The 18,152-nt window shown below is 44.0% G+C and overlaps 1 protein-coding gene across 2 annotated transcripts in view; it reads left to right on the plus strand.

Moving 5' to 3' along the window:
• The first annotated feature begins 430 nt into the window (after positions 1 to 430).
• Positions 431 to 18,152, plus strand: part of LOC109874401 (Kv channel-interacting protein 1-like) — a 51,053-nt gene continuing 33,331 nt past the window's right edge. The window contains exons 1-2 of one of the 2 annotated variants that reach the window (XM_020466283.2): positions 431 to 805; positions 1,142 to 1,503. In XM_020466283.2, coding sequence (XP_020321872.1) covers positions 1,416 to 1,503 — 88 coding nt within the window. In that variant the 5' untranslated portion in view covers positions 431 to 805; positions 1,142 to 1,415. Of the gene's footprint in view, positions 806 to 1,141; positions 1,504 to 18,152 lie in introns of those variants that run through there. The other variant, XM_031809469.1, reaches the window with a different exon arrangement.

Consider the following 18,152-nt stretch of genomic DNA (forward strand, 5'->3'; position numbering starts at 1 on the left):
TTCTACCTGTAACCAAAAAGAGTTATCTTATTGGGTCAGCCAAAGAATCCTTTTGGAACCCTTTTTTCTAAGAGTGTACTGTCATCTCAGTGACGTCCTCCTCTAGCAGTCACAATCCCTGCAGCTGGCTGGCGTATTAACCCAATGACTGCAAATAATAATCAGTGGCTTAAGGCTCACTTAAAATAAATTGAAATAAAGAAAAAAGAGATTACGTGGTGGAAGGGGAAGATGGAGCAGAGGGATGTCAGTTTTTTGGAGGCTCATCTGCAATTGGGTATGCACCCGAGTGGGGTAGGAAGAGTGTGTATGTGTGTGAGACAGAGAGAGAGAGAGAGAGAGAGAGAGAGAGAGAGAGAGAGAGAGGGATAGAGAGGGATAGAGAGGGGGAGAGAGAGAGAGAGAGAGAGAGAGAACACAAGCACAAGCGGTCGGGTGGTGGCTGGTGTTCTCTGCTGCAGCGATCTGTCCTGGAGCAAAGCTACACAGCTACACTACACAGCAGCACAGCACAGCCGCAGGGTTCCAGCTACAAGCAGCCCAGAGAGGACCAGCCAACACACAGAGAGAGACCCCGCTGGCTGTCCACAGAGACATGCAGAGAAACACACCAGAAAGAGGGAGATAGAGGGTGATCAAATAGACATAAATACAGAGGACAGGAGGGGAGAGGAGGTACTCGTCATCTCCATGGACACAGGGAACTTTCAGCAGTGCACTCGGCTCTCCACGATGGTTATTCATATTTCCCTTCTTATCCGACAGCAGAAAACAACTTTTCCTTTTAAAAGTTTGAGAGACGGAGGTCCGAGTATTTCTTACCTACTAACATCTCTTTGTGTCACTTGTTGACTGTTTTGTGTGTGTGTGTGTGTGTGTGTGTGTGTGTGTGTGTGTGTGTGTGTGTGTGTGTGTGTGTGTGTGTGTGTGTGTGTGTGTGTGTGTGTGCGGGTGCGGGTGTGTGGGTGGGTTAGTGTTGGTGTTGGTGAGAAAGTGTATTAGTGAGTGTGTGATTGAATGTATACGTGATTACGTGAGTGTTTGTCTGAATGAGTAAATTATTGAGTTTGAATGCATCAATGTTAGAAAGGCTAGAAGGCAGGTACCTCTAACTTACAAGCGACTTCATCTTTCCTCACAGTTTTCCCAGTGAGGATCCAATCTCTTCTCTAAGGACCTTGTCAAGAAGATTTGTGTTTTCTACCAGGATCATTTCAAAGGATACCTCCTTCGCGTGTAAGGAACCACTGGATATATTTCTCCACCTTAGACTCCTATCAACACTTTGAAGGAGGCATTCCTCTCTCCTATAAGGACCCTTTGAGAGACTATTTTACCTACTCTACTCTATTAGGAGTGGGTGAGAAGGACAGTGGCAGATTTTCTCCAGGGATTTTCTCTGTCTCTGTGTCAGGATGGCTGGCTGTACCTGCCGCTGCAGACAGGGGGTGCTCAAGTTCATCCAGTCTTTACGCAGACTCGTTTTTGGGACCCTCACTAAAGGTACTGCACCCTCCTCAACTAACACTCCTTTAGCTCTTCTGCTTTTTTTCATTAGCTAGTGTAATAGGGACATTAGCTAGGGTAACAGTGACATTAGCTAGGGTAACAGTGACATTAGCTAGGGTAACAGTGACATTAGCTAGTGTAATAGTGACATTAGCTAGGGTAACAGTGACATTATCTAGTGTAATAGTGACATTAGCTAGGGTAACAGTGACATTAGCTAGGGTAACAGTGACATTAGCTAGGGTAACAGTGACATTAGCTAGTGTAATAGTAACATTAGCTAGGGTAACAGTGACATTAGCTAGTGTAATAGTGACATTAGCTAGTGTAATAGTGACATTAGCTAGGGTAACAGTGACATTAGCTAGTGTAATAGTGACATTAGCTAGTGTAATAGTGACATTAGCTAGGGTAACAGTGACATTAGCTAGGGTAACAGTGACATTAGCTAGGGTAACAGTGACATTAGCTTGGGTAACAGTGACATTAGCTAGGGTAACAGTGACATTAGATAGGGTAACAGTGACATTAGCTAGGGTAACAGTGACATTAGCTAGGGTAACAGTGGCATTAGCTAGTGTAATAGTGACATTATCTAGTGTAATAGTGACATTAGCTAGGGTAACAGTGACATTAGCTAGGGTAACAGTGACATTAGCTTGGTGCTGGGTCAAGCTTGAGGCTGACAGTAGTGAACAGTGGTGTCACATCCATCCAGTGATGCCCCGTTGTTGCCCCGTCATCGCCCCTGAGGAACTAAGTGATGAGCTCAAGTTGTGACACTGGCGTATCCTCTGTTTACTCCCCCTAGGCAACTTCTGTGTCTTTACTCTCTACCTCCCCCTCCTGTTTCACCAGGTCCTCTCCTACGCCTGTCCTTTATCCCTGCATTTTCCTCTCTCCTTACCTCCTTCACACAGCTATCTGATTGTATCTCCCTCTGGTATCAGTGGCCTGCTGTCTCTATCCCTCACCTCCTATCCCCACATCAGCAGAAAAGCGCTGCATGGTGTGTCACTATGGCAACACAGCTCAGGGAGACCTGACAGATCCCTAAATGCTGCTCTATTTCTATATACAGCACTTGACCACTCTGACTAATAAAGATCCTCTTATCACATACAGTCTATTGTCCACTTTATCGTCCTCTTCTTCACACACTGCCTGCTCTACCTGGTGTCTGCAGAAGGCTGTGAGAGTGGCTGGAGGCACGGGCTCTGGCTCCTCAGGTTCAGCAACCTTTTATTGAGCTTCTTCAATGGAGACTAATCAAATCATTCAGACGCTGGCCATTAGTCTATGTTCTCAATGATATCACAGGCTGGAAAAAGTGAGAACAACCTGTTCACTTTCTCTGGGCTGCAAAATCTACACTAGCCAATCCATCACTGTCAAATGAACCAGGCAGTATTAGATGGCAGTTAAATTAAACCACAATTGTGAACATTTCACTGGAGCTAAGACTTTCTGACAGGGCCTGATAACACTCAGTGGTAGTTGAGCAGTCCCTCTAACTGACAGTTTTGGTTTGATGCTTGGTAATGCAAGTGTTGAGAACTAAGCATAAAGGCTGGCCTGTTCCTGGCACTACTGTCAGAGTCTCTCTGTCTCTCTCTCGAAACTTTCAAATTTCTTGACATTTTCCACAATGACTGACCTTCATGTCTCAAAGAAATGATGGACTGTCTTTTCTCTATGCTTATTTGAGCTGTTCTTGCCATAATATGGACTTGGTGTTTTACCAAATAGGGCTATCTTCTGAATACCACCCCTACCTTCTCACAACCCAACTGATTGGCTCAAATGCATTTTAAGAAGGAAATAAACTGTACATATTTACAGCTGTAACAATGATAAGTGTCAATTGGGGGGTTGGGGCAGGATAAATGTTTTTGACTGTCTCCACAGTGGCAATGTTGATGAGGATGTGAGAGTGCCCAACCTGGTTCCTCCTGAAGTCCACAATCAACTCCTTTGTTTTGCTGACGTTGAGGGAGAGGTTGTTTACCTCATTTTTGCACTCAAGCCTTGCCCAAGGTCATATCCACATATTTTCCAACTAGTCGGCTCGACCCAGCGACCTTTCGGTAACTGGTCCAACGTTAGGCTAACGTGTGTGTGTGTGTGTGTGTGTGTGTGTGTGTGTGTGTGTGTGTGTGTGTGTGTGTGTGTGTGTGTGTGTGTGTGTGTGTGTGTGTGTGTGTGTGTGTGTGTGTGTGTGTGTGTAGACACACGAGCAAAAACCTGTACACGAGCAAAAACTATCACACATGGACAAAGAGACTCAATAACTGAAAAAAAAGAGTCCACAGAAACGGCCTGCAACAGTTACAATCAGCCATTGAAAATATGCTAATTGTGAGCTGTTTCCCAGTTTCCCATGGCAACCCTAATCTAGGTGCCACGGTCGGTTTAGCATGGTCAGTTTAGCATGGCCTATCGTGGAATGGTGTGTCTCTGTTTGATGGTATTTTTCAGTGAGCAAAAACAAGACTTGCTCTCTTGTTTTTGACCCTGCTTTACAGCTCTATGTGGTACAGTAAGATCTGTGTGGCACAGTAAGATCTGTGTGGTACAGTAAGATCTGTGTGGCACAGTAAGATCTGTGTGGTACTGTAAGATCTGTGTGATACAGTAAGATATATGTGGTACTATAAGATATGTGTGGTACAGTAAGATCTATGTGGTACTATAAGATATGTGTGGTACAGTAAGATATATGTGGTACTATAAGATATGTGTGGTACAGTAAGATCTATGTGGTACTATAAGATATGTGTGGTACAGTAAGATATATGTGGTACTGTAAGATATGTGTGGTACAGTAAGATCTATGTGGTACTGTAAGATCTGTGTGATACAGTAAGATATATGTGGTACTGTAAGATATGTGTGATACAGTAAGATCTATGTGGTACTGTAAGATCTGTGTGATACAGTAAGATCTATGTGGTACTATAAGATATGTGTGGTACAGTAAGATCTATGTGGTACTGTAAGATCTGGAGGAAAATGAAAAAGTGCTTGACATTTTTTGAAAATCGATCAATCTGGCCCTTTTGGAAGTAAAACCAGAAGTAAAACCATTCCCTCACGCTCTGGCGAAAAGCATTGTTACCTGAGTGCTTTTTACCTTTCGGGGGTTTGTGTGTGTGTGTGTGGCCACATTACTTTTACTTTAATGCTGTATCAGCCTTCAATGTGATATTTCAACATAAGCTTGTCTTTGTGCCTGCTCTGCCTTTGTGGATTGTGCAAAGCAGTGTGTGTGTGTGTGTGGGGGCGCGTGTGCACATCTGTGTGTATGTGTGTGTGTGTGCATATATGTTTCAGTGTGTGCGTGTGTGGATTCTAAACCTGAATTCATGCAGGACTAAGACCTTCCTCTCACTACCCTCTCCTTGAGGCTAAAGACACAATTGAAGTGTCAGTTTACAAGATGTTCTTTACTGTTTCCATTTCAGGCTTCTTTATCTTTCTCACCCTCTCCCTCCAACTCTCTCCTGTTGATTTCCTTATGTTCCAGTATCTTTCCTTTTTTACTGTACCCTCTGTCCTTTCATCCTCTCATTACAAATACGTTTTCTTCTCTCATTGGCACAGCTGGAATGTTCTGATGCCAAATTTTCTCCGGCAGTGCCTTATGTAAATGTAACATTAGATCCAACATTTTTTCAGGCTCACAACACTACCACCCTTCTCTTCCACCTCTTCTCTTTCCTCACACAATGAGTAAATAATGAGAACAAGATGATTGTGTGTGTATACAGGTATTTACATAGGTTTGTGTGTATTTCTGGATTTGTGTGTATGTGTATGCCTGGGGTGCATCGTGACCTCAGCCATAAACACAGGCTGATAGGACCTGACCTGAGTTGCCACCTATCTGCAGGACTGGCTAAGGTGTCTCTTATCTGCAGTGTGTATGGTGCTGGCTATGGTGCCTTTTATCTGCAGGCTGCATGGTGCTGGCTAGGGTGCCTCTTATCTACAGGCTGCATGGTGCTGGCTAGGGTGCCTTTTATCTGCAGGCTGCATGGTGCTGGCTATGGTGCCTTTTATCTGCAGGCTGCATGGTTCTGGCTATGGTGCCTTTTATCTGCAGGCTGCATGGTGCTGGCTAGGGTGCCTTTTATCTGCAGGCTGCATGGTGCTGGCTGGGGTGCCTCTTATCTGCAGGCTGCATGGTGCTGGCTAGGGTGCCTCTTATCTGCAGGCTGCATGGTGCTGGCTAGGGTGCCTCTTATCTGCAGGCTGCATGGTGCTGGCTAGGGTGCCTCTTATCTGTAGGCTGCATGGTGCTGGCTAGGGTGCCTTTTATCTGCAGGCTGCATGGTGCTGGCTAGGGTGCCTCTTATCTGCAGGCTGCATGGTGCTGGCTAGGGTGCCTTTTATCTGCAGGCTGCATGGTGCTGGCTAGGGTGCCTCTTATCTGCAGGCTGCGTGGTGCTGGCTAGGGTGCCTCTTATCTGCAGGCTGCATGGTGCTGGCTAGGGTGCCTCTTGTCTGCAGGCTGCATGGTGCTGGCTAGGGTGCCTTTTATCTGCAGGCTGCAGGGGCTGGCTGGGGTACCTAATATCTGCAGGCTGGAGGGGCTGGCTGGGGTGTCTCCTATCTACAGGCTGCAGGGTGCTGGCTAGGGTGCCTTTTATCTGCAGGCTGCATGAGGTTGGGAGGGGTGCCTCCTACTGTATCTGCAGGCTGCAGGGGCTGGCTGGGGTACCTCATATCTGCCAGGGGCTAGCTGGGGTGTCTCCTATCTGCAGGGGCTGGCTGGGATGCCTTCTATCAGCAGGCTGCAGGGACTAGCTGGAGTGCCGTGGGACTGCTCCTCTGCTACACCAGTCATCCACTCAGCACACACAGAAACACTCAGAGAGAGCAGGTGGAATGAGAGGAGTGAAAGTTATCGAAATATTGAGCAATGGAGTCATAAAATGAGAGAGAGAGAGACCACAGATACAATTAGCTTGTTAGCGACTGGAGTGTACAACAGGTACTTCTCTCTCGACCTTGGAGGAAACCCTACCTAACTTAGACTCAATGGATTCTAACAAAGATTTAATTCGTTTCAAAAACCACCTGCAGGATGACCCCATCTTCTCTGATAAAAGTCAGAGAAAGCATTTAGTTTGGCCCATTACACATCACTGCTCAGCGCTCACTGTCCATTTGAGCTTTCAAATTAAACACACATATTTAAATATGTTGATAATGACACATACATGTGGTCTATTGCTATATGTCTATTGCTATTGCAAATCACTATGAACTCCCCCCCCCCCCTCTATGTTTATAAGCCTGTATTACATTTAATGGCAGCGGGGGTACTATAAACTCTTAAAATGACTTATGACCTCCTTGGCCCAACGCCTATCAATTCTTTACAATCACAACAGGCCCAAGACAACAGTAAAGGTCCATGTTTTCTATTCAACCAATTGATATTCATTAAGAATGCATGGTCCATTAATTAAAGGACATTTTTGTGTCTAAGGTTAAAGCAGCTATATGATATTCCTGTGTTTTTACTCTGGATTGAGAAAGATATTTGATCCGACAGAATTGTCACTTTATTCTGTCCTTGTACATTGCTCCAAATGTGAAGACAAGGTATAACTATTTCCTAGAACACCAACACCTCCATACGGGACAAGCTAAACACCTTTTTCTCCCGCTTCGAGCATAATGACTCTGAGCTGATGAGGAGAGCCCCTGAGGACAACGGGGGATACGTCTCCACGGAGGATGTATGGAAGCCATTCAAGCGTGTTAACTCTTGCAAGGTATCCCCAGCCGCACCCTCAGAGCATGTGCAGACCAGATAGCTGTTGTGTTTTCAGACATTTACAATCTCTCTCTAGCTCAGGCTGTTATCCCAACCTGCTTCAAGATGCCGACAATCATCCCTGTGCCCAAGAAAGGGAAAGTAACTGAACTGAATGACTACCGACCCTTAGCACTCACTACTGTCATCATGAAGTGCTTTGAGATGCCAGTCATAGACCACATCACCTCCTCCCTCCCCGACACACTCGACCCTCTCCAATTCACCTACCGCACTGACAGATCCACAGATGACACAATTGCCATTGCACTGCACACTGCCCTCACCCACCTGGACAAAAGGAATGCATATGTGAGGATGCTGTTCATCAACTACAGCTTGGCCTTCAATACCATAGTGCCCTCTAAGCTCATCACAAAGCTCTCTTCCCTATGCAACTGGGTCCTAGATTTCCTGGCGGGCTGGACCCATGTGGTGAAGGTGGGCAACATTATCTCCTCCACACTGATCCTCACCACTTGGGCCCAACAAGGGTGCATCTTCAGTCCCCTCCTGTACTCCATGTATACCCATGAATGCGTTGCCTCATTCAGTTTCAACTCCATTATCAAGTTTGCTGACGACATGACAGTGCCAGGCCTGGTTACCAACAACAATGAGTTGTTGGCCAATTGTGCACCGCCCTATGGGACTCCCATTGTGATACAGCCTGGGATCGAACCAGAGTCTGTAGTGACGCCTCTAGCACTGAGATGCAGTCCCTCTGATTTACTTACCTGCACTGTTGGAGCTCGGAGCAAAAGAAGTTCACTGTACCCTGTGATTACATCGATGAATGTGACTAATAAACCCATCTAATATAATGTATTTATATAGCCCTTCGTACATCAGCTGATATCTCAAAGTGCAGTACAGAAACCCAGCCTAAAACCCCAAACAGCAAGCAATGTGTTGAAGCACGTTGGCAAGGAAAAACTCCCTAGAAAGGCCAAAACCTAGGAAGAAACCTAGAGAGGAACCAGGCTATGAGGGGTGGCCAATCCTCTGCTGGCTGTGCCGGGTGGAGATTATAACAGAACATGGCCAAGATGTTCAAATGTTCATAAATGACAAGCATGGTCAAATAATAGGCCTGGGACAGATAGCACAGTGAACAGGTCAGGATTCCATAGCTGCAGGCAGAACAGTTGAAACTGGAGCAGCAGCACGGCCAGGTGGACTAGGGACAGCAAGGAGTCATCATGCCAGGTAGTCCTGAGGCATGGTCCTACGGCTCAGGTCCTCCGAGAGAGAGAAAGAAAGAGAGAAAGAGAGAATTAGAGAGAGCATATTTAAATTCACACAGGACCCCGGATAAGGCAGGAGAAGTACTCCAGATATAACAAACTGACCCGAGCCCCCCGACACAAACTACTGCAGCATAAATACTGGAGGCTGAGACAGGAGTGGTCAGGAGACACTGTGGCCCCATCCGATGATACCCCCGGTGATACAAGTCCAAACAGGAAGGATATAACCCCACCCACTTTGCCAAAGCACAGCCCCCACACCACTAGAGGGATATCTTCAACCACCAACTTACCATCCTGAGACAAGGCGGAGTATAGCCCACAAAGTTCTCCGCCACGGCACAACCCAAGGGAGGGGAGCCAACCCAGACAGGAAGATCACATCAGCGACTCTACCCACTCAAGTGACGCACCCCTCCTAGGGACGGCATGAAAGAGCACCAGTAAGCCAGTGACTCAGCCCCTGTAATAGGGCTAGAGGCAGAGAATCCCAGTGGAAAGAGGGGAACCGGCCAGGCAGAGACAGCAAGGGCGGTTCATTGCTCCAGAGCCTTTCCGTTCACCTTCACACTCCTGGGCCAGACTACACTCAATCATATGACCCACTGAAGAGATGAGTCTTCAGTAAAGACTTAAAGGTTGAGACCCAGTTTGAGTCTCTCACATGGGTAGGCAGACCATTCCATAAAAATGGAGCTCTATAGGAGAAAGCCCTGCCTCCAGCTGTTTGCTTAGAAATTCTAGGAACAATTAGGATACCTGCGTCTTGTGACCGTAGCGTATGTATAGGTATGTACGGCAGGACCAAATCAGAGAGATAGGTAGGAGCAAGCCCATGTAATGCTTTGTAGGTTAGCAGTAAAACCTTGAAATCAGCCCTTGCCTTGACAGGAAGCCAGTGTAGGGAGGCTAGCACTGGAGTAATATGATCACATTTTTTGGTTCTAGTCAGGATTCTAGCAGCCGTATTTAGCACTAACTGAAGTTTATTTAGTGCTTTATCCGGGTAGCCGGAAAGTAGAGCATTGCAGTAGTCTAACCTAGAAGTAACAAAAGCATGGATACATTTTTCCGCATCATTTTTGGAAAGAAAGTTTTAGATTTTTGCAATGTTACGTAGATGGAAAAAAGCTGTCCTTGAAACCGTCTTGATATGTTCGTCAAAAGAGAGATCAGGGTCCAGAGTAACGCCGAGGTCCTTCACAGTTTTATTTGAGACGACTGTACAACCATTACGAGTAATTGTCAGATTCAACAGAAGATCTCTTTGTTTCTTGGGACCTAGAACAAGCATCTCTGTTTTGTCCAAGTTTAAAAGTAGAAAGTTTGCAGCCATCCACTTCCTTATGTCTGAAACACAGGCTTCTAGCGGGGGCAATTTTGGGGCTTCACCATGTTTCATTGAAATGAACAGCTGTGTGTCATCCGCATAGCAGTGAAAGTTAACATTATGTTTTCAAATGACATCCGCAAGAGGTAAAATATATCGTGAAAACAAGTGGTCCTAAAACAGAACCTTGAGGAACCCCGAAATTTACAGTTGATTTGTCAGAGGACAAACCATTCACAGAGACAAACTGATATCTTTCCGACAGATAAGATCTGTCCATGTAGACCAATTTGGGTTTCCAATCTCTCCAAAAGAATGTGGTGATCGATGGTATCAAAAGCAGCACTAAGGTCTAGGAGCACGAGGACAGATGCAGAGCCTTGGTTTGATGCCATTAAAAGGTCATTTACCACCTTCACAAGTGCAGTCTCAGTGCTATGATGGGGTCTAAAACCAGACTGAAGCATTTCGTATACATTGTTTGTCTTCAGGAAGGCAGTGAGTTGCTGCGCAACAGCCTTTTCTAAAAATGTTGAGAGGAATGGAAGACTTGATATGGGCCAATAGTTTTTTATATTTTCTGGGTCAAGAGAGGCTTTATTACTGCCACTTTTAGAGAGTTTGGTACACATCCGGTGGATAGAGAGCCGTTTGTTATGTTCAACATAGGAGGGCCAAGCACAGGAAGCAGCTCTTTCAGTAGTTTAGTTGGAATAGGGTCCAGCTTGAAGGTTTAGAGGCCCTGATTATTTTCATAATTGTGTCAAGAGATGTAGTACTAAAACACTTGAGTGTCTCTCTTGATCCTAGGTCCTGGCAGAGTTGTGCAGACTCAGGACAACTGAGCGTTGAAGGAATACGCAGATTTAAAGAGGAGTCTGTAATTTGCTTTCTAATAATCATGATCTTTTCCTCAAAGAAGTTCATGAATTTATTACTGCTGAAGTGAAAGCCATCCTCACTTGGGGAATGTTGCTTTTTAGTTAGCTTTGCGACAGTATCAAAAATAAATTTCGGATTGTTCTTATTTTCCTCAATTAAGTTGGAAAAATAGGATGATCGAGCAGCAGTAAGGGCTCTTCGATACTGCACGGTATTGTCTTTCCAAGCTAGACTTCCAGTTTGGTGTGGCGCCATTTCCGTTCCAATTTTCTGGAAGCTTGCTTCAGAGCTCGGGTATTTTCTGTATACCAGGGAGCAAGTTTCTTATGAGAAATGTTTTTAGTTTTTAGGGGTGCAACTGCATCTAGGGTATTGCGCAAGGTTAAATTGAGTTCTTCAGTTAGGTGGTTAACTGATTTTTGTCCTCTGACATCCTTGGGTAGGCAGAGGGAGTCTGGAAGGGCATCAAGGAATCTTTGTGTTGTCTGTGAATTTATAGCACGACTTTTGATGCTCCTTGGTTGGGGTCTGAGCAGATTATTTGTTGCGATTGCAAACGTAATAAAATGGTGGTCCGATAGTCCAGGATTATGAGGAAAAACATTAAGATGCACAACATTTATTCCATGGGGCAAAACTAGGTCCAGACTATGACTGTGACAGTGAGTAGGTCCAGAGACATGTTGGACAAAACCCACTGAGTCGATGATGGCTCTGAAAGCCTTTTGGAGTGAGTCTGTGGACTTTTCCATGTGAATATTAGAATATTATCTGCTATGACTACAAGGTCCGATAGGAATTCAGGGAACTCAATGAGGAATGCTGTATATGGCCCAGGAGGCCTGTAAACAGTAGCTATAAAAAGTGATTGAGTAGGCTGCATAGACTTCATGACTAGAAGCTCAAAAGACGAAAACGTAAATCTTTTTTTTGTAAATTGAAATTTGCTATCGTAAATGTTAGCAACACCTCCGCCTTTGCGGGATGCATGGGGGATATGGTAACTAGTGTAACCAGGAGGTGAGGCCTCATTTAACACAGTAAATTCCAGTAAATGTTTCAGTCAGGCCAATCACATCAAGATTATGATCAGTGATTAGTTCATTGACTATAATTGCCTTTGAAGTAAGGGATCTAACATTAAGTAGCCCTATTTTGAGATGTGAGGTATCACGATCTCCTTCAATAATGACAGGAATGGAGGAGGTCTTTATCCTAGTGAGATTGCTAAGGCGAACACCACCATGTTTAGTTTTGCCCAACCCAGGTCGAGGCACAGACACGGTCTCAATGGGGATAGCTGAGCTGACTACACTGACTGTGCTAGTGGCAGACTCCACTAAGCTGGCAGGCTGGCTAACAGCCTGCTGCCTGGCCTGCACCCTATTTCATTGTGGAGCTAGAAGAGTTAGAGCCCTGTCTATGTCGGTAGAATCTAACTTCTAATTGCACAAATTACATCCCTTGGAGTCGTGAAGTGTTATTTTTAGCAAATCTGTCCATAGGACTTTCGCAGATCTGATTTCCTCAGGCATATCTAAACAACTGAATTAATAAATAAAATAATACCAAGCTAATTACCATAGACGTGCTTGAGCTGTATCAGTTACCATGGTTATGGTTAAGAGTTATTTTTGAAAGACCTTTCAGGGGTTGTGAGGGGGAAGCTTGAGGGAGTGAAGCGAAACATTGAAGTGGGAGTGAGGGCAACAAGAGTGGTGCTGCTGACTACATCTTCTGCCCAATCACTCAGCTCTCTCCCAGAGGAGTATGGGTAAAGGTGGGCGATTCTCTGGAGAGACCATAGTAGCATAAACTGAAAACAGACTCACACGCTTGGACACACACAGAGATACAGACACATTCTCTCACGAACAGGCAAACACAATGAAGAGTCTTACGCACGCAGACACACACACACACCGGTACCCACACAACACATGCCAAACTCTCATGGGCCCACACACCTTGATACACTCACATCTATGTTCAAGGTCTGATCATGCATATTGTCATACACTTGGGTGAGTTTAGGTAGAAGACCTGGACTCAGGTCCCATTGTGTGTGGTGTGGGACCACAGCAAGCCCATTTCCCCCCTCCATTACATTCTATCCCTGACCCTTATGTATTCAACAACCCTCCCTCTTACCCCCCACTGCTCTCTCTCTCAGTCATCTGACTCTGCCCTTCAAGACATGCTCACTGTGACTCAGCCTTCTAAACAGTACATCGTGGACCACTCTCCTTTCCTCTCCTCCACTTACAACACCTCCCCAGTCCCCACTCTGGTTTCTACACCTCCCCAGTCCCCACTCTGTTACAACACCTCCCCAGTCCCACCTCTGTTTCAACACCTCCACAGTCCCCACTCTGTTTCAACACCTCCCCAGTCCCCACTCTGTTTCAACACCTCCCCAGTCCCCACTCTGGTTTCTACACCTCCCCAGTCCCCACTCTGTTTCAACACCTCCCCAGTCCCCACTCTGGTTTCAACACCTCCCCAGTCGCCACTCTGTTTCAACACCTCCCCAGTCCCCACACTGGTTTAACACCTCCACAGTCCCCATTCTGGTTTAACACCTGCTTTCTACATCTCCCCAGTCACCACTCTGTGGATCTATTGAAGAAACATCTCAAGACATCAGTCAGGAAGTTAAAGCTTGGTCGCAAATGGGTCTTCCAAATGGACAATGACCCCAAGCATACTTCCACAGTTGTGGCAAAATGGCTTAAGGACAACAAAGTCAAGGTATTGTAATGGCCATCACAAAGCCCTGACCTCAATCCTATGGAAAATGTGTGAGCAGAACTGAAAAAGCATGTGTGAGCAAGGAGGCCTACAAACCTGACTCAGTTACACCAGCTCCGTCAGGAGGAATGGGCCAAAATTCACCCAACTTATTGTGGGAAGCTTGGTGAAGGCTACACGAAAAGTTTGACCCAAGTTAAACAATTTAAAGGCAACACTACCAAATATGAATTGAGTGTATGTAAACTTCTGACCCACTGGGAATGTGATGAAAGAAATTAAAGATGAAATAAATGATTCTCTCTACTATTATTCGGACATTTCACATTCTTAAAATAATGTGGTGATCCTAATTGACCTAAGGCAGGGAATTTGTTCTGAGATTAACTGTCAGGAATTGTGAAAAACTGAGTTTAAATGTATTTGGCTAAGGTGTATGTAAACTTCCGACTTCAACTGTATACAGTGGCTTGCGAAATTATTCACCCCCTTGGCATTTTCCCTATTTTGTTGCCTTACAACCTGGAATTAAAATAGATATTTTGTCGGGGCGTTTGTATCATTTGATTTACACAACCTGCCTACAACTTTGAAGATGCAAAATATTTGTTTTGTGAAAAACAAACAAGAAATAACACAAGAAAAAACTGAAAACTGGAGTGTGTATAACTGTTCACCCCCCCAAAGTCAATACTTTGTAGAGCCACCTTATGCAGCAATTACAGCTGCAAGTCTCTTGGGGTATGTCTCTATAAGCTTGCCACATCTAGCCCCTGGGACTTTTGACCATTCTTCAAGGCAAAACTGCTCCAGCTCCTTCAAGTTGGATGGGTTCCTGCTGTTGTACAGCAATCTTTAAGTCATACCACAGATTTTCAATTGGATTGAGGTCTGGGCTTTGATGAGACCATTCCATGACATTAAAATGTTTTCCCTTAAACCACTCGAGTGTTACTTTAGCAGTATGCTTCAGATCATTGTCCTGCTGGAAGGTGAACCTCCGCCCCAGTCTCAAATCTCTGGAAGAGTGAAACAGGCTTCCCTCAAGAATTTCCCTGTATTTAGCACCATCCATCATTCCTTCAATTATGACCAGTTTCCTGGTCTCTGCCAATGAAAAACATCCCCACAGCATGATGCTGCCACCACCATTCCTCACTGTAGACATGGTGTTCTCGGGGTGATGAGAGGTGTTGGTTTTGCGTCAGACCAAGCATTTTCCTTGATGACCCTAAAGCTCAATTTTAGTCTCAATTTGGCCTATTTTGTGTATGTCCATTACATGAAATCCAAATAAAAATCTATTTAAATTACAGGTTGTAACAAAATAGGAAAAACGCCAAGGGGATGAATCTTTTTGCAAGGCACTGTTTATATATACAGTTCCAGTCAAAAGTTTGGACACACCTAGTCCTTCCAAGGTTTTTCTTAATTTTTTATATATTTTCGACATTGTAGAATAATAGTGACGACATAAAAACTATGAAATAACACATTTGAAATCACGTAGTAACAAAAAAAGTGTTAAACAAATCGAAGTGTATTTTATATTTGAGATTTTTCAATGTAGCCACCCTTTGCCTTGACGACTGATTTGCACACTCTTTTTTATTTGAGTTACTGTTTGTTTTGGCAAATGTTTCTTTCAAACGACGCAACCGTATTTTCTTCTAACGTGGTTCCTGCTATCGATATTTGCAACCTTTGTGTACGTGTGCTGCTTCTGTGAGCCACAGCCGAGGCGTTCATATTTGAAAAACTTTCCTTCACACCACCATCGGTTGTGTAACGCAACACATAAGACATTTGGGCTACATTGCTGATGTCTGTCATCTCTTCAACCATGATGGTTACAAAGGGGGTTTTCTTCAATTCTTCCTTCATATCATTAAATTCAGGTAATCAGGCTACGGTAGCCGTAGCCAAATGGCAGTTTAACGTGCTGTCGTACTCAGCCAAGAAATCCAGTATTTCCAAGTAGTTTCCCTTATTAGCTGATTCTTTACCCTCATCATGTCCTCTGAATGTTAATTATTGCTTGCCTAAAAACACAACTGTGTGCCTGACTTTATCATTGTGGGCAAGTGTCTCATTGCACCACTGCTCGTTAAGAAGGTCTACTCTTGCTTCCCCAAATGTTTTTAAGCTCACTGTAGCTCGCAGGTGTGAAGTTGAGTTTTGGTGTCGAAGTGCTGGCTTTGTCAAACAGGCTAAATCTTTGAAACCAGTTGTCCAGGTTGAGCTATTATCAGTGCTGAAGAGAAAGCAATTCCAACTGTAAGCTTTTTTGTCAGCTCACGGCCGGTTATCCACGGATGCGCTCATAATTATTAACTTGAAAATACCTTTCAAAACTATTTTCTCGTTGCACCAAATAGGCATTGCAGGAGTTGGTCTCCCAGTCTGTATAAGATTGAACTTTTCATAAAAAGTTTGTCTTGAAAAGGTCAATTCTAACAATTGAGCCACCCCATTGTCCTCGATTACTCTCTCTGCATTTGCCATCACCATCGTTACATACACTCACTGCAAAAAGCTAGCCAGTTAGCTAGGCTTAAGCGTGAGAAAACAAGATAATGCTCGCTATTGGCTCTGAATTAGTGACTTATACTTAGGCTTTGAGAAATCATACAATTATCCCACCTATTACAAGACAATCTGTGATTGGTTGAATCTACTGTCATTTCAAAATGCTGCTCTAATTGAAGTCAATGTCTTCTTTTTCCAACACAAACTGAAGAAATTCAATAAGAAGACCATTACAATTAAGACAAAAAAAACATTAAATCAATGGAAAACAAAATTACAAATTATAATATATAAAAACACATACAGATTTGTATCTATCCTAAGGCCCTCTCTGAGGGCGTAGAGGGCTCTGATGGTTCCCCACTGTCAGATACTGATCCTGTCATTGACTAGATCTTCACTGCCCATTTCTCACCCCTGTTCCTAGTTGTAGGCTCAAACATAGGTGTTATTTAATTATGGGGATTGTACAGGAGGGTATGGCACTACGCTCGATTCGGTATGGTATATAGTATAGTACTTTATAGTATGGTATGGCAAGGTACACTACACAATTATATAGTGTAGTATAGAATGAGACAAATAGAGGGAAGAAATGCACTCTTTGTGTTCTATTACGTCGGTTAAGTTGTTGTACTTCCGGTATTCCATTCAATCATAAGGAAATGAGAGATCATTGGCTTGATGTGATGATGACAGGAGAATGATTAAAGCTATTATATTGGGTCGATATATGATTAAATAGAATATTGTTATATTTCACATTTGATTACATATTGCGATTGCAAGACTACACTCTATTTGAACTTTACAAATCAAAACTGTGCAGTTTTATCAGTTAGGCTGTATCAAAATGTTGGAAATGAAGTCTAAGTGAATTATCTAAGCCATGTTTTTTCGCCACAACAAAGATTATTTAATGAGAATCCGACTATAATATATTAAATAAGCACAAAAATTGCACGGGCTGGAATTATTTAGTCATTAACGCCACAAAGTGATTACAGTGCCTTGCGAAAGTATTCGGCCCCCTTGAACCTTGCGACCTTTTGCCACATTTCAGGCTTCAAACATAAAGATATAAAACTGTATTTTTTTGTGAAGAATCAACAACAAGTGGGACACAATCATGAAGTGGAACGACATTTATTGGATATTTCAAACTTTTTTAACAAATCAAAAACTGAAAATTTGGGCGTGCAAAATTATTCAGCCCCTTTACTTTCAGTGCAGCAAACTCTCTCCAGAAGTTCAGTGAGGATCTCTGAATGATCCAATGTTGACCTAAATGACTAATGATGATAAATACAATCCACCTGTGTGTAATCAAGTCTCCGTATAAATGCGTTAAAAGCGCAGAGAGCATCATGAAGAACAAGGAACACACCAGGCAGGTCCGAGATACTGTTGTGAACAAGTTTAAAGCCGGATTTGGATACAAAAGGATTTCCCAAGCTTTAAACATCCCAAGGAGCACTGTGCAAGCGATAATATTGAAATGGAAGGAGTATCAGACCACTGCAAATCTACCAAGACCTGGCCGTCCCTCTAAACTTTCAGCTCATACAAGGAGAAGACTGATCAAAGATGCAGCCAAGAGGCCCATGATCACTCTGGATGAACTGCAGAGATCTACAGCTGAGGTGGGAGACTCTGTCCATAGGACAACAATCAGTCGTATATTGCACAAATCTGGCCTTTATGGAAGAGTGGCAAGGAGAAAGCCATTTCTTAAAGATATCCATAAAAAGTGTTGTTTAAAGTTTGCCACAAGCCACCTGGGAGACACACCAAACATGTGGAAGAAGGTGCTCTGGTCAGATGAAACCAAAATTGAACTTTTTGGCAACAATGCAAAATGTTATGTTTGGCGTAAAAGCAACACAGCTCATCACCCTGAATACACCATCCCCACTGTCAAACATGGTGATGGCAGCATCATGGTTTGGGCCTGCTTTTCTTCAGCAGGGACAGGGAAGATGGTTAAAATTGATGGGAAGATGGATGGAGCCAAATACAGGACCATTCTGGAAGAAAACCTGATGGAGTCTGCAAAAGACCTGAGACTGGGACG

This window comes from Oncorhynchus kisutch, linkage group LG29 (assembly GCF_002021735.2).
Source record: "Oncorhynchus kisutch isolate 150728-3 linkage group LG29, Okis_V2, whole genome shotgun sequence".
Lineage (NCBI taxonomy): Eukaryota > Metazoa > Chordata > Actinopteri > Salmoniformes > Salmonidae > Oncorhynchus > Oncorhynchus kisutch.